Here is a 15,603-nt window from a genome sequence, read left to right as displayed (position 1 = left end):
CATAGGATCTCACAGTAGATGCAGAGCTGGAGACCTCAGGAGCTAGCTGGTTCAACCCCTCTCTTTTTACGGATTAACAAACTGAGTCACTGAAATGACTCACTAAAAGTCATAGTGATAGAGCTGGTATTCCAACTCAGGTCTTTTGAATTCAAATCCAAAATAAATCACTTTACCTCTCTGGCTTCTGTTTCCCTGCATAGAAAATGAGAGTTAAATGAAGGGATCTTTAAGCACCATTTCAGTTCTACTAGTTAATAGCTAAGGTTGTTGACTGAATTTCTGATTTCTGGCCTGAAGGACTAAACTAGGTACCTCTTTTAATCTTCATGTTCCCTGATATTAAAATGGGAAGACTTTAATACTTTCAAGGGTTTTTGACACTCTCTTCTCAAGGGTAGGGCTGAGGTTACCAGAAAATTAAGTCTCATGACACCAGGGAACTTATTGCTGAAAGAGCTTAAGATCCTGAGGAGAACACAGAGATGCTGGTATTCCAAATACCCAAGAAGGGTCAAGGGAGGAGACAGCATAGAGGACAGAGTCAAACCAATAAGTCGGACCACTGGGAATCCTCCCCATCATGGGGAATGATAAGGTTTTTTTCACCTGATAAAAGACAAATGCTCCTTGGCCATGGCCATGTTCCATTACCTCTAATTTGAGGATAAGCGGAAGGCAGCAGCCACATTATCTCTGAAGAACTCACATGTTGGTGACCACGACATCTCTAAGGAGACTTTGCTTTGGGAGCACAACGAAGTTACTTAATAAATTACCTTTTGTTCCAGTGTTCTTTCCAGAGCGTCCACCTTGAGCTGCTCTTTTCGGAGACTGGCCTGGTAGGCTGCTTGTTCTTGCTGAGCTTTTCCACGGACTTGTGCGATCTCAGCGTTGGCTCTGTAGAAACATGTGATGCACAGATGAATATTATTCATTAAGGAAACTTTAATATTTCCACTTGCCTTTCTATGATTCTATAATTCAATTCAATATTACATAATATTATGTTTATTATATTACCAAGAGGCTATATAGTATAGTGAACTGTGAGCTGGGCTTAAATTCAGGAAGTACTGACTGTACGACCCTAGTGAGTGCTGCGGGCAACTCTATGATCCATCAACCAATCAACAAGTCTCTTTTAAGTGCCTACTATGTGCTAAGTACTGGAGATACAAATTCAACACATGTACAATCAAAACTCATAAGAACTTTCCATTCTGACTACTCTAAATCGCATTTGTTGAAGAATTCTACCCACCTCCTAACAGAGAGAACCAAGTGCTTTTTGGGAGGTCACCTCTCGCTTCTCATCTCCCAAATCAAGCGTGTGGGCCAATCAGACAGGTTAATGATAGGAGCTAAGAAAGTTTTCTGTAAAAGGTTTATATTCCATAGAGTGAGGTAAATATTTTCATGGATTTTCTTGGAATGTATTTTGATAATTTGCTCCATCTAGGAAAATGTGTTTCTACATGCACTCAATAATTTATTCAGTCTAGGAAGTTATGTTTGCACACATTTATCCATATGTATGTGAGGTTTATTTCTGTAAATCCAGGGATCTGAATGCTATTGAATTGCCTTCCTTAGTCATGCTGATTTATTATTGCAAGGGTTTCCCCAAGAAAATTAAATAAGCAGTTTTTATCTTTCAAAGCAAAAGCACAAACCCCTATCACATGAATTTGTTTCAATACATTTATAGAGATGAGCTGGTAAATCTACTATACAGACTCTTTTGACTTTTTTTAAAATAAGTATTCGGTAAGAACAGTCAGTCAATTATTATTTATTTAGCTCTTACTTTTGGCAGGCACAAAAGGGATAAAAGAAAGGCAAAAATCACCCCTCCTTCCGAGGCAATCACAGTCTAATGGTGCAGACAACATGCAAAGAACGATATACAAGCAACATATGTACAGAATAAACTGGGAGTAGTCTTAGAGGAAAGGCACTGAGATTCAAATGAAGAAAGGCAGAAGGTGGGACTATAGCTGAGATGTGAAGGAAGCTGGGGAAGCCAGGAGGTGGAAATGAAAAGGGGGAATGTTCCAGGTCTGGGAGACAGCCAGTGAAAATACTGAGTTTCAGGACTTGGAGTTTCTTGTGGGAGAGAAAGCAAGGAGACCAGTCATAGGGAGGAAGGAATAAGAAGAGTGGAGAGGATGTGAAGGGCTCTGAAGGTGATTAAACAGGACGAGAAGACAGTCAGAGCTGTGTTTTAGGGAGAGCCAAGAGACTGGAGTGAGATTAGAAACAGGGAGACCCGCCAGTAGGCTACACCAGTCGTCCAAGCACAAGGTGACAAAGACCTGCACCAGGGTGGTAGCAGTGTCAGGGGAAAGAAAGGGGCATATACCAGAGGTGGTTCATTAAAAAAAAAAAGTCATATGTATTTGTGACTCAATTACCCTTTATTGAAATTGGTTTCAGTGAGAGTTCAGAGAGAACATGTGATGTTTAACAAACATTACACCTATGGTCTCAACGTAAAAATCCCCATATTACGTCAGACATGTTCCATCTTGAGCAACTGTTTTATACAGGGACTTAAAAACGTTTTCCCCCAGTCATAGTTGGCTCTATAGCATTTTGCATAAGTGAGTTTTTTTTTAATTTTACATTTGTATTTTTTAATAGGGTGACAATTTATCCAAGCATTTTCCAGTGGCTGGAGGTATAGTTTGTTTACAGTTTCTGATTACTAAAAGTAAAGCAACTATGGAGAGAGAGAAAGAGAGACACAGAGACAGAGACAGAGACAGAGAGACACAGAGAGAGAGTGCGAGAGACAGACAGAGACAGAGATAGAGAGACAGAGGGATAGACAGAGAGATAATTCAAAGGGAGAAAGCACAGGACTTGACCATTGACTGGACATGGGGAGGTGAAAGAGAGTGAAAAATCAAGGATGACATACTGAAAAGTAATTTACCTGTCCAGTTTTTCCTCTGCATGTACTTTGAGTGCCTGGTACCTTTGCTCCTCTTTTTTCACCCGGGACAGATACTCCTGAGCACATTTCTTTAGTACCTCTTCATTCTAACACAGGGAAGGAAAATACCATCAGATCCTGGAGGAAGAAACAGACCCACAGACCCACAAAGAGTAGCCTAGAGACCTCACCGCTCCACCAGAAGCAAAACCACTTGACTCCATAGTCAATCCACATTTGATTGTTCATTCAAAAATGTTACCATAACAGCATCTAGTAACTAACTCATTCCTTTTCCTAACAGAAATCATTTTTTCTAACTCAAAATACTTTTCTCCTCACTTTGGTCTTCCCTGAACACAGTCACGAATACCCAATTCTGAACTAAGTGTATTTTTTAAAAAACCAAAACAACCTGACATTTACATAGCACCTTGCACTTGACTTTGTTTTGAGTGAGGGAGGGCTGTGCAGGTCACCAGCCTCACTTCTCCTCCAGAGCCATCTGAATCCAGTGACCCGATATTCATGAGGATGACTGGAGATGACCCAGGATGAGGCAGTTGGGGTTAAGTGACTTGCCCAAGGTCACACAGCTGGTGAGTGTCCAGTGTCTGAGGTGAGGTGCCTCAGGTCCTCCTGACTTCTGCACTGGTGCTCCACTGCACCACCAAAGCACCTAAAGATTTGCAAATGTTTTAAATACCTTATCTCACTGGAGTCTTACACAATCAGTACTTGTATCCCTTATTTCATGGGTGAGAAACTGAGGCTTGTACACAACTAGTAAGTGTCAGGAACAGAATTCAGATCAAGGCTTCTCCAGACTCTGAAGCCAGTACATCAGCTCAGGACACAAAAGGCAGTGTTACAGAGTGGATAGAGAGTTGGACTTAAAGTCAGGAAGATCTGGGTTCGAGTCTTACTTCAGACACATAATAGCTACACAGACTTGGGCAATTTATTGAACCCTCATCTGTAAAATGAAAGTGTCGGACTTTTGGGCCTCTAAATCTACAATCCTATGATCTGTGAATATATTCTTTTGCAATTCCCCATGTCCACGAGAAAATTTAGGATAATAAAAACTCCCAACAAACATTTACTTAGTACTTCTGGGCAAAACACAATGCTAAGAGATACAAGTACCGATTCCTGAAACGTACCTTGCGGAACCCCTCCAAGACCTCTTTCATTTTTTCATATCTCCTAAAAAGATCAGCTAAAGATTTTTCCACCGAGTTCAGGTCAGCCAAGGCTTGCTCCTTCTCCACAATCAGTTGCTGGACAGTATGGTGGGAGACCGACTTTTCTCTCTGTTCATCCTCTGGTTTGAAAATAGAAATAGCCAGACAATTGAGCCTATGGCTTATGCACTGCCTCACTCAAAGTCTTGCTGCTTATAACTGAGCCTAGTGAGCAATATTTTACGTTACTATATACTTTGAGACAGAATGGCTTGCTAAAAGCTACCAGCATTCTTCCTTTCAGGTGGAAAAATGAAGGAATGCCAGCCAAACGAATATTGGGGCTGACATGTGAAGTTGAAACTTGACAACTGTCTTTTTATCAACTTTAAACATTTATTAAGCTCTTATGCTAAGCACTATAGAGATGCTAAAGTTAAGTAAAACAGTCCCTGCTGTGACAGAGCTGACAATCTAGAAGAGGTACAACACATACACAAAGAACTGTCACTAAGATGATACCGGATACACAAATAAAGAATTGTAAACCATGTGCTTCCTGGAGAAGAAATTACTGACTGGGGAAGATCAGGAACAGTTTCATGGATGAGATGGTACTTAAGAGTTCAGCTTTAAAGAATGGATAGGATTTAAATAGGTGGATATGGGAGGGCAGTGAGGGGCATTCTGGGTACAGTAAACAGCACAAGCAAAGCCACATAGGTTTTACAACACTGAATATCCTTGGGTGACAGCAAATAGTCTGGTTTGGTGGATGAGTCAGGGAATAGTGGGAGCTAAATCTGGACAGGCAGGCTGCTGACAGCTTGTAAAAAGCCTCTTTAACATCAAGAAAAAGGAAGGCAACAGTGAGCCACTGAAGAGCATGTATAAGGCATCTTAATATGGCAACAATATGGAGGATGGATTAAAGAGGAAAGAGGAGAGGGCAACAAGGGTGGTGAAGGCCTTTGAGTTGATGATCATATTAATGGGAGTTGGTTATCAAAGCTGGTGGAAGGTTGAAGTTATTAGTCTGGAAAGACAGTGGGGATGGGAAGGGCTATCCTACGTAAGGAGGATTACCTTTGTTTTCCTTTATTTTGAGACCGGATGATCATTTGTAACTATACTTTAGAGCAGGGTTCTTATATGTATGGGTTGAATTATATGGCTGATGAGACTCCTTTCTATTCTCAAAAATCTGTAATTCTTGGAACTCAAGATGCAGAACTGACAAAAATGTATAATTCATTGGACACATGGAGAAGGAAAAGCCAAAATTAGCATCAAACTTCCAAAGACAAGTCACTAGATAAATGATATAACCATTATTTAAAACAGGGATACTGGCAAAGGGATCAGTTTTTGGCAGGGCAAGGGAGAAAATAAGAAGATTGGTTTATGACAGGTTAAATCTAAAGGGTTAGTGAAACATCCATGTGAAAAGGTCTTGATTCAGTTATCTGAATTTGGGAGAAAGGTTGGGATTAGAAATATGGTTTTAGAAGTCATTTGGTTAGAAATGATAGTTGAAGCCATTGGAATAAATGAGTTATAGAGGGAAAAGAAAAGACAGCTGAGAACAGTCTTGTAAATGGACAGCATTGAGGAACTGAGTAAAGACTAAGGAGTTCAAAGGAAGGTAAAGGGGACATAAAAGGGTGGTTAGAGAAGATTCCCCACCCCTGCTTTAGAGGGTTGAAGAAGCTGTCTCAGAAGCTGATCAAGTGTGGAAAGGTTATATTCAGAAACAGAAGACTGTCAATGGTCCTAAAAGATATGGAGAGCTCCAGGAAAAGGAGAACTGAGATAATTCTTTTGGATTTAATAAGGAAGTTACTGATGACCATTAGATGTATCATTAGTAAGTGTGAACAGAAGTCAAAGAGCATGGGGTGATAAATAAATTGAGTTTGGGGGTGTGGATTGCTTTTTTCAAGGAATCAGATGGTAAAAGAGAAAAAAAGAGAGGGATGGGTTGGTAGTGTTACGGAAGTGAATGGTTGAGGGAAGGTTTTTATAGGACTGATGATGATACATGAGTATATTTGTAGGCAGACAGGAAAAAAGCAAGGAAAAGGGAAGGCTTGAAGATAAGAGTGGAAACAACAAAGATGGGGGGAAATAGGGAAGAAGTGAGGGACAAAGACAGAGAGAGAAAAGAAGGGGAGGAAAGGAGGAAGAAGGAATAGATGGGACTGAGGACACAGGTAGAATAGTTTTGTCTAAATAAAGAGCACTTGATATTTTAAAATGGGAAATACAAAATAGGGGAGGCATGGCCAAATAGCAGTTCATTTGAAAAAGATCAAGGGACTTTAGTGGACCACAGACTCAATGAGGATCAATGATGTGCTATGGTAGCCAAAATACTAAATTTATCTTAGGCTGCATGTAAGAATTGACAGTCCTCTGCCCTGGTTAAAACACCTTTAGAGTACAGAGTTCATTTTGGTGCCACATTTTAACAAGGACACTAATACACTGGCATAGAAGAAAGCCACCGTAACATAGAGGTCAAATGCTGACCATGTCACATACGATCAGCTGAAAGAAGTGGGATATTTAGTTTAAAGAAGAGATGACTTAGGGAGAAGATGGTAGCTGGTTTTAGTTTTTAAGTTTTTAAAGGCTATCAATTAGAAGAGAGATTAGACTTTTTCTGCTTGGTCCCCGAAGCTAGAACTAGTTACAGAGAGGCAGAATTAGGCTCAATGTGCAGAAAGACTTATTAACCACTAGAGTTATAAAAAAATGGAATGAGTTTTCTTGAGAGGCAAGGGGCTCTTGCCCTCTCACTAGACATCTTCAAGTACAGACTGGAGATAACCATTTGTTGGGGTTACTGTAAAGGAAATTCTTGGCCAGGGAAAAGTTCAACTAGATGACCTCTGAAAGCTTTGATTCTATGAAAATTTTATTGTATTTTGTAACCCTCATCACGGCTAAAGTAGGTAATTCTGTCACCATATAAATGACAAGGAAATAAGTGGGGAAAGAAAAAGAAACTGTGTGCTCCTTCCAGTATCAGTACAAGATAAAGTAAGTATAACTGACTTACACTTAGACTCTAGTTAACAATGTCTCCTAAGGAAATCCAAGAGCTTTTTCTGGGACAGTGGAAGTATTCATTTCTGTGTTAACTGGGCTATTTATGCCAAACTAAGGTATAACTTTCTTAGTATAGTGCTCTAAAATGAGACTGACTCTTGGCCCTGCTGTGAGAGACTGCTTCAGGTAAAGCAGGGTCCTCCTATGCCAACAGGCTTTTGCCCCACTTAATGTTCCTTTCAATCATTTCTTCCTGAGATTATTTTTAGACTAGAGTCTAATCAGGAAATTACACCTGTCTTTCCAATAAGTACTAAAGCCCTATAAGCTCATATCACTTTACAAACCCTTAAATTGAAATTCTGCTGTGACCTTTCCTTTTAAGAACAGTTTATAATTTTTTTTTACAGAAATTTTTACTTCCAGATTTTAACTTTTACTCTGAAAAGATGACTCATCAGAAAGGAGAAAGTAGCTACATATGAAATTATCCACAGGGGCCTTCACTGTGAAAATGGAGACATTATCCCCAAAGTCCCAGCTCAAACTAGGTGTTGAGGTACACTGAGTGAAGTCAAAGCTTGTCTTGAACCATGCTAGACAGCCACAGTGGAAAAGGGACATACAAACTCTGGTTGTGACCCAAAAGGGCTCATTTTACAGAGGTAGTAGTTAGTTCTACTTTAAACTAGACTCAAAGTCTATAACCAACGACAAATTGTCTCTTTTTCCTGTTATGAATTAGAAAGACATTTGGGGATGCCTTAAATTCCCAGATTTATAAAAACTCTAATGGAGGGGAGTTCATTTTTCTAGATTCAGGAGATACTGGAGCTTGGTTGAATTTAAAAAATGAAGATGGTCTTGTAGTGGAAAGGTGAGTGGGCTGAGGGTCAGGAGACCTGACTTCTCGATCAGCTCTGCTACCCTTTAACTGTGACCCCTAGCTAAGTCACTTTATCATGATGGACCACAATTTTCTCATCTTTTTCAGCGAGTTGAACTAGATTATCTCTAAGGTCTCATTCAATTCTTAAATGTTGTAAGTCTGAGAAAAATTCATTACCAGAAATCCCAGAGGGACTTTGTTGCAACTGTCAGACTATAATTTCATAGCACACATGCCCCATGTTGTAAAATTCTAGTGGGCTATGAAATAAAGAGATTAGTGTCTAATGAAGCAGAGAGAGAGAGAGAGAGAGAGACAGAGACAGAGACAGAGACAGAGACAGAGAGACAGAGAGAGACAGAGAGATAGGGAGAGAAAGAGAGACAGGGAGAGAAAAAGAGAGGGAGAGAAAGAGAGAGAGAGAGACAGAGACAGAGAGAGATCTAGAATCCCCCTGCTAACTTTTAAAAGTTTTATCTGGATCCACAATAAATAAAAGGGTATTTAGAGTTGCTGCAAAGGTCCAATTGCTTTTCGCTCTAAGTTAGCTTCACATTTTTTCTTTCCTGGATCTCAGAACATACACAGTGTATACATTTATGAGTCCATTTTGGCTTTATTTAAATTTCGTTCTGCTTTAAAATTTATCAAAAAACATTTTAAAAACTCCTTGCTGCACTTAGATAATTTTACAAGCTTTGTCCAATATCCTTCCAGCCTCAATTCTGAAACAGAATTTTCTGTCCCCATGATGCTGTAATCATCCACCAATGTGCCCCTGTGTTTGTGACTATCATCTTTAACTCAAGAAATTGGCCCTGAGGTCATAGAGGCTCTAGAAGAGACAGGAAGAAAATTCTGCCTCCCACTTGTTATATCTTTAGCTATGTGATGGAGTTAAATGTTTATAAAAAATTATATAAATGAATAAACACTTTAGCTCTGATAATGGAGATAAATGCTTATAAAAAGTTTCAGGGAATGCAGCTAGTACACAAAACAAAAGCAAAGACAGCCAGACAAGAATAAGAGGTGCGTGATGCGGGTGTCAAAAGTGGGTGTGGAGCGTTACTTACCAGGCTTGCCTTTTTGGTTTTGCAAGCAAAATAGCAAGAAGCAACAAAAACGAAAGCAAAACAGATAATCAGGGAAATTGTTAGGAAAGCAGAAAAAAACAGCGAAACAACCTGTAATGCAGAAAGCACAGAAGCATTTTTTTAAATCCAGAATTGTTAATATTTAGGCTCAAGAAGTGTTAATACTTAAAAAAACTTCTGGTGGAAATTGAAAATGGCACAAACTGAAATGGGGATGCAAAAGAACTCTGTCATCACATGCCGTGTTTGGGAACATTAACGATTTGGGAAAGACAGACACAAGCACTGGTCATAGCCACAAAGGACTCCTTCTGCCTAAGGAAGCTGGTTCTATTTTGAACTGGATTTACTACAGTCCTGAACCCTGGCTGGATAAAGCACTTTCTGGCTCCAAGCTTCCCTTCAGCATCATCTGTTAGTCATGCAAGACGCCTATAGGGTAGAAGTGACAGAGATGGATGAAAACAGAAACAAAGGTATGAAACATACATAGAGAAAAATGGCTTTTTAAATATATATACAGAACTTCATGCAGTGCTGAGAAATCCCCGCGAACGGAACTTTTAAATGCGAGAGTGGCCTTTAATCAATTACCTTCATGATCAATGGCCTGATGGTATCAACAAACATACCATGTTTCTGATTTTTTTAAACAGAGGCATGAAAAGTGAAAAAGTGAAAAGTGTGTGCATGAATGAGAATTCAGAATGAGCGGTAGAAGGACACATGATGAGATTTTCTTTTTAAAGGCAGTGATACTTCCAAAAGGCAAGCAGGAATCTTAAGAAAACTGGACTGGGTACTGCAAAAAAATTAAAGCACCAGATACTGGAAGAAAAACATGTCTACAGATGATCACAGATTTGTCTAGGTGATGCTTTCACCAAGTTGCTCAGTAGAATAGATCTTCAGGTGATCCATTTATAAATTCTGGCATCAGTATAGGATGAAAGATTCAGGAGACTTAAAAATATTATGAAAGAAAGAATTCTGATTCTTTGGCGAAGCTTAAGTATAATTCATCCTTTTTGCCCAGACCTGTCCATTTTTCATGAGAATGAATGGAGAGGGAAATACTCATTGGCTGGATAAACCTTCTCGGGATTACGCAGTAGAGAAGGCAGCAGAATGAGAAATGCCTTTTATGTCAACGAGGGCAGGCTACAAACCAGAATGCTTCTCTCATCTGTTTGTTTTTTTTTTCTTGTGTGTGTGGCGGGGGAGAAGGGATGAAGACACAAGCAAGGAAGCTTATTTTTAAAAAATAGCTGTATAAACAAAAGGTGCCTTTGGGCAAAATTTCATTAACAAGCAGAAACTCTCCCTTTATTTCAATATTTGCTTATAAATTCACACCAAGAGTAATACTAAGTAGCACTTACTCAGATGTGAAGAGAAACTGATGATAATGGGTTTTACTCATGTTCTCACATCAAAAGGCTTTTTATCAAGAACCTTTGGGCCTTAGTAAGTTGCCAAACCCTAGGTAATAGACAACATGAACCTTCAAACATTATCATTTTCAATAACATTGAACTCAAGAAAGGATGAAGCTCTGTGTACATATACCATCATAAATTGTTACACTAATAATAGATAATACATAATCAATTACGCATTGCTAGATAATACCCAGTGATAATAGGATACTGGCCCAAAACTATTCCTGACCAGGTAGTTTAGCTGTGTTAAACAGCAGCCACAGAGAGGACACCATTACTTCACGAAAACAATTAAGACTGCATTCATATGCTATGGATTCTGTTAAAGGGCACTTCAATGATGTTTCCCTATCCATGCGAATTTTCTAAATCAGTTATTTTTTCGACCTAGGTATATTTTCTGTAGGGGACCATTTGACGGGCTAGAAACCAAAATGTAAGAAGCTTATGATACCTTATTATGTCCTTAGTTCTTTTAATGGAGTTTGGAGCTCAATTGACTGACACAGTCTTCAGATATATTTTCCCACAAAGTCTTTATAAAATCAGGATGTAAGGACAATACCCATCAGAAAGTTGGCACCTACCTATCATTTGAGCGATGGTCTTTTCATACTCTGCCACTATTTTCCTGTAAGAGAAATTAGATCAGAATAGATGTTTGCCAGGGGTCCTGAGCCTTTATGACAAATGACTTTGCCTCATAAAAGCCAAGAAGCCTTAGGCAGTGATGGCATGGACAATGCTTACTTGTGGCTGAGACTTGGTCTCTAAATAGGAAACAACTTACAGAAATCACACTAAATGAAGTGGTGTTTTACACTTCCCTGATTGCCCCTTACACACTAAACAACAGGTATGAACCTTCATAAAAACACAACTCTAAACATTCATTCCAGAAAATTTCAATGACTCCATATTACCTTTAAAGGAGTTCAGATTCCTTGGGTTGGCATTTAATTTCCTCCATGATCTGGCTCCTTCCTATCTCCAAAACTTAGTTCCCATTTCTTTTTTACTGACAGCCTAATAAGCAAGTTAAACTACTTTCATTTCCCACATTACTCCCTGTGTTTCCCCCCCTTTACTGTTGCTGTTCATGTAACAATTTCACAATTATTCCTCGGTTACTTCCTAATAATAGACAAACTAAATTTTCTTATTCCTATAGGAAAGAAAATCATCATCGTTATAAGTCATAACAACTATTTGCCTTATGGTTACAACACATATTCAATTATTCCCATAATATAATTCTCATTACAATCCTAGAATAGATAGTACAAGTTGTATTCTTTCCATTTAACTAAAAAAACAAATAAAAACAAGCAAACAAAAATTCTCAAGGCTCAAAGCAGTAAGGTAATTTGCCTCATACAGCTCATTAATTAATCTAGGTCCTCTGACTCCAAAACCAATCTTTGTTCTACCATACCATACCACACTGCTTTTCTAAAAGGCAGATTTCTCATTTATGCAATACCCATCACAAGAAAGTTGTTCAATTATTATATTTTGGGTTACCAATCTAATTTAAACCCCACTGTTATCTAAAAAGAGCAAAAGACATATTTTCCCAGCTAATTCTTTTGCGCCTAGCATTCATTGTAACAGCTGTTCTTTAGGATCTTTGTTGACCACATACCTTGAGCTTTTCCTCTTGAAAACAGGTTAATATAAACTGATTATATATAGCTCAGGAAATTGATCCATTCCTGGTCTAAGCTTTGCTGCATCAAAGAGATGAAACCAGTTTCTTCTATGCTATGAAGAATAAACCACGTACTGGGCTCAGTCCATGCTACAAAATAATCCCTGGGCATTCTTGGGATTTCCAAGTTTTCTTTGGCTTAGACTTCTTCAGAAACATAAAATTTTCTTTATAAAAAAATCATGACAAAAAACTTTTTAAAAGAAATCAGCACTTTTTGGAAAAAGTGCTTTGTAGGCAAAACTTTAAGGAGGAAAAGATAAAACCAAATACAAATATTCCTAAGAGACACAGATATGAGGACTGGTCCAAGCAAGTCTAAAAGGCATCACTACCTTTTAAAAACATTCTTCATTTGGGGATTGAGAGGGTGGGAATGGGGCAATGCCAGGAGTCACACATTGTTCACCACCCACATATACCTCTGATATAGGTCTGGGGCCTATAGTTGGGGTCGCTGGGACTTCTCACAGCATCCTCAATAGCTGCTTTTTCAAATTCCTGTGACCACCCTCCAAATTCACAAGAGAGGGGCTCGTTAAACTACAAAAGATCAGGCTTTGTTTTAAAAACAGACAGCATTTATAGTTTCTGATGAGGCCACAAAGAGACATTCAGAAGACAGCAGTCATCAATAGGAAAGAAGAAAAAGATACTTTTGCTATCTAATACATATTAGGGAAAGAAAACACAGTCCATATCCTAGCCTAGCCATCCGGTTTATTAGTAACAATAATGTGTTGGTTTGAGGATGAGGTTTAAACTGAGCTTCATTCAACAGTTTTACTTTGAAAAGCCTTAACATGGACAGATTCTGTATACACTACAAACAGAGGCCATAGAGTGTATTGAATAGAGGAAGGGCCTAAGAGTCAGAAAGATCTGAGTTCAAGTCCCATCTCAGACACATACTGACTGTGTGATCTTCTCACTGCCTCTGGTGACTCCCCAGGACCATAAATTGCAGAATAGTTGTGATCTGCATTAATAGAGGGAATTTTCTCACTGGGGGCTCCCTACACTGATAAATCACAGTTCTGGACAAAACAAACATACAAGTTGTAATTCCAAAGGAAAATACAATGAATTTTCTAAAAATAATTTATGTATCATCCTGAGTAGAAATAAAAGAAAAGAAACATATACTCCATAATGATTACTCACTTTTTTGGAGGGGTCCAGCTCTGTGACTTCACCAATGTGGAAAATTTCCAGTGTGGAAACGCCTTCCACTGACACAGATGAACAACTCTTCTGTAACTTATAGTCTTAAGAGAGTTGTCTGGGGCACTGAGAAGTTAAGGGCTTGCCCACTGTCACACAGCTAGCATGCGTCACAGGCAGGGTTTGAATTCAGGTCTTCCTGATTCCAAGGCCAGCCCTCTATCCACTACTCCAAGCTGCCTCACATGGTTACTCATACCACAAGAATTTTCAGGGCAACAAGAAGATACATCTTTCAATTCTGGCTCTTGGACTTAATCACTGACCTCATTTCCATCACTTCCCGTCTACTTTCTTCATACTTGTCTTTCCATTCTGAGACCTCTCTTTCCTTGGTGATAATCTAGTATTGAAGAAGGAAAATATTAAGTATGTCAGTCTAGATCCAAGTAATTTTCTTAGAACAACATACATGGGGAAACAAAAAAGCATCCAGTTAAAACATCTCTTGAGAAGAATAGTCTATTTCAACCAAGCTGCACTTCTGATTAGTGAACCTTGGTGAGACAGAGAATAACCAGTTTACATCCTTGGGCAATGCTGGATCACAGAGAAGCAAGACTGAGAATATTTTTGGTCACAAATCGAATTAAATTGCATAGAAACATTTCACAGTACCTGTATCTAAGACCATAAAACCCAGCTTCCTCAGCCATCCCTCTGTTTGCCCATGGTATCCAAAGTAAGAACTAAATTGTCAGAGATAAGGTCAACTTGGCATAGGCATTCTCTGTTTACATGTTGCGGGACCTAGATTTTTAATGGGACTTCTGAAGGGCAATCAAAGGGCCCCTTCTCCAAATCCCACACTGGAAATACCTCTTCTCTAGCGATTCGGAGTGAAGCATCTAAATCTGATTGTTGATAAAGAAGGGCTGGAGGTTTTTCTGAGTCAGAGGTTCCAAGGCGAGAATACAAGGCAGTTTTAGAGATGGGAACATCTGCTGGGTGTGCGGCCTCTCTCTGTGGAATTGTTAATTTAAAAAAAAAGTAAACATTAATCATAAGACAAAGAAGATCACATTAATCCAGTTCATGAATGGGTCAACTGTGTGTGTGTTGGAGAGGAGAATGGCGGTGGTTTTTTGTTGGGCTTTTTTTTTTTTTTTTGGTAAATGATGAACACAAAAAACTATGAGAAAATGTGAAGAGTCATGCTAATGGATGGGAAAACTGTGTGACACAATCCATGAAAAATCTATCATTGTGCACCTGTACAGGAAACAATGACATTAGATGGGAGTAAAGTTTGCCTTTAAATAGACTAAATGAGAAGCCTTTTTATCGTAGCCATTTATCAGGAATCAAAAAACATTTAAGCAGAACAAGAATGAACAGAGTCATTGTCTAACAGGATCCTAATTCTTCAGCATCCATAGGATGGAAAGAAGGAAAGGGCAGCAGATGTTACATTTCATTCTGTTTTCCTGGTTTATAATGAATGCGTATTTGATCACCTTAGTAAGACTGTCTACATTTCACTACTATGCATGCCTCTCTGTGAGGATCAGCTTCTAGATCATGTGCTATCAATGAAGTGTTCCCACTAGAGTAACTTTCCATCAGATAAGCTTCCTCAAACAGGTAGAGTCAATCAGTTTAACTTTAAAAGGATTAATTTTCCTTACACATTATGATTGGCTGAGGCAAAGCTTTCATCATAGATGGACTTACATGACAAAGAATTGGAAAGTGAAAGACTCAGTCAATTACAACAACTAATTTTTTTTAAAATACATCTAAACAACCAGGATTGTTGTTGTTGTTTTTCCTATGGACCAGTTGGACCAAGGTGACTGGGGATCTTTTCAGTATGAAGTCTTCATGGAACCAAGATGGTGATCTTAGAATGTCAATGACAACTCTGTCCTGTATGTTCTCTCCCAGTCTCTAACCTTCTATTAAATACTCCTATGACAATGCTTACTGTGAAAGTATGTGAAAGCATTGGAACCAGAGACTAAGAGAGTAAATTAAGGAAGTAAAGACGCATATGATTTTCACTGCAAAGCAAAGTATAAACCAACCATGATCTCAGTCCCATTCATTAACTTTTAG

The 15,603-nt window shown here is 38.8% G+C and overlaps 1 protein-coding gene across 10 annotated transcripts in view; it reads right to left on the bottom strand.

The window, feature by feature from the left end:
• The window catches only part of TACC2 (transforming acidic coiled-coil containing protein 2), a 298,693-nt gene that overhangs the window by 2,369 nt on the left and 280,721 nt on the right, over nucleotides 1-15,603 (bottom strand). For all 10 annotated transcript variants that reach the window (XM_072624400.1, XM_072624428.1, XM_072624443.1 and 7 more), the window contains 6 exons: nucleotides 14,365-14,508; nucleotides 13,812-13,888; nucleotides 11,198-11,241; nucleotides 4,108-4,268; nucleotides 2,942-3,048; nucleotides 780-900 (listed from right to left, as the gene is read on the bottom strand). In XM_072624400.1, the coding sequence (XP_072480501.1) occupies nucleotides 780-900; nucleotides 2,942-3,048; nucleotides 4,108-4,268; nucleotides 11,198-11,241; nucleotides 13,812-13,888; nucleotides 14,365-14,508 (654 nt within the window). The remainder of the gene's footprint in view (nucleotides 1-779; nucleotides 901-2,941; nucleotides 3,049-4,107; nucleotides 4,269-11,197; nucleotides 11,242-13,811; nucleotides 13,889-14,364; nucleotides 14,509-15,603) is intronic.

Source organism: Notamacropus eugenii, chromosome 1, assembly GCF_028372415.1.
Source record: "Notamacropus eugenii isolate mMacEug1 chromosome 1, mMacEug1.pri_v2, whole genome shotgun sequence".
In the NCBI taxonomy this organism is placed as follows: Eukaryota; Metazoa; Chordata; class Mammalia; order Diprotodontia; family Macropodidae; genus Notamacropus; species Notamacropus eugenii.
This window is presented reverse-complemented; position numbering and strand designations above follow the sequence as displayed.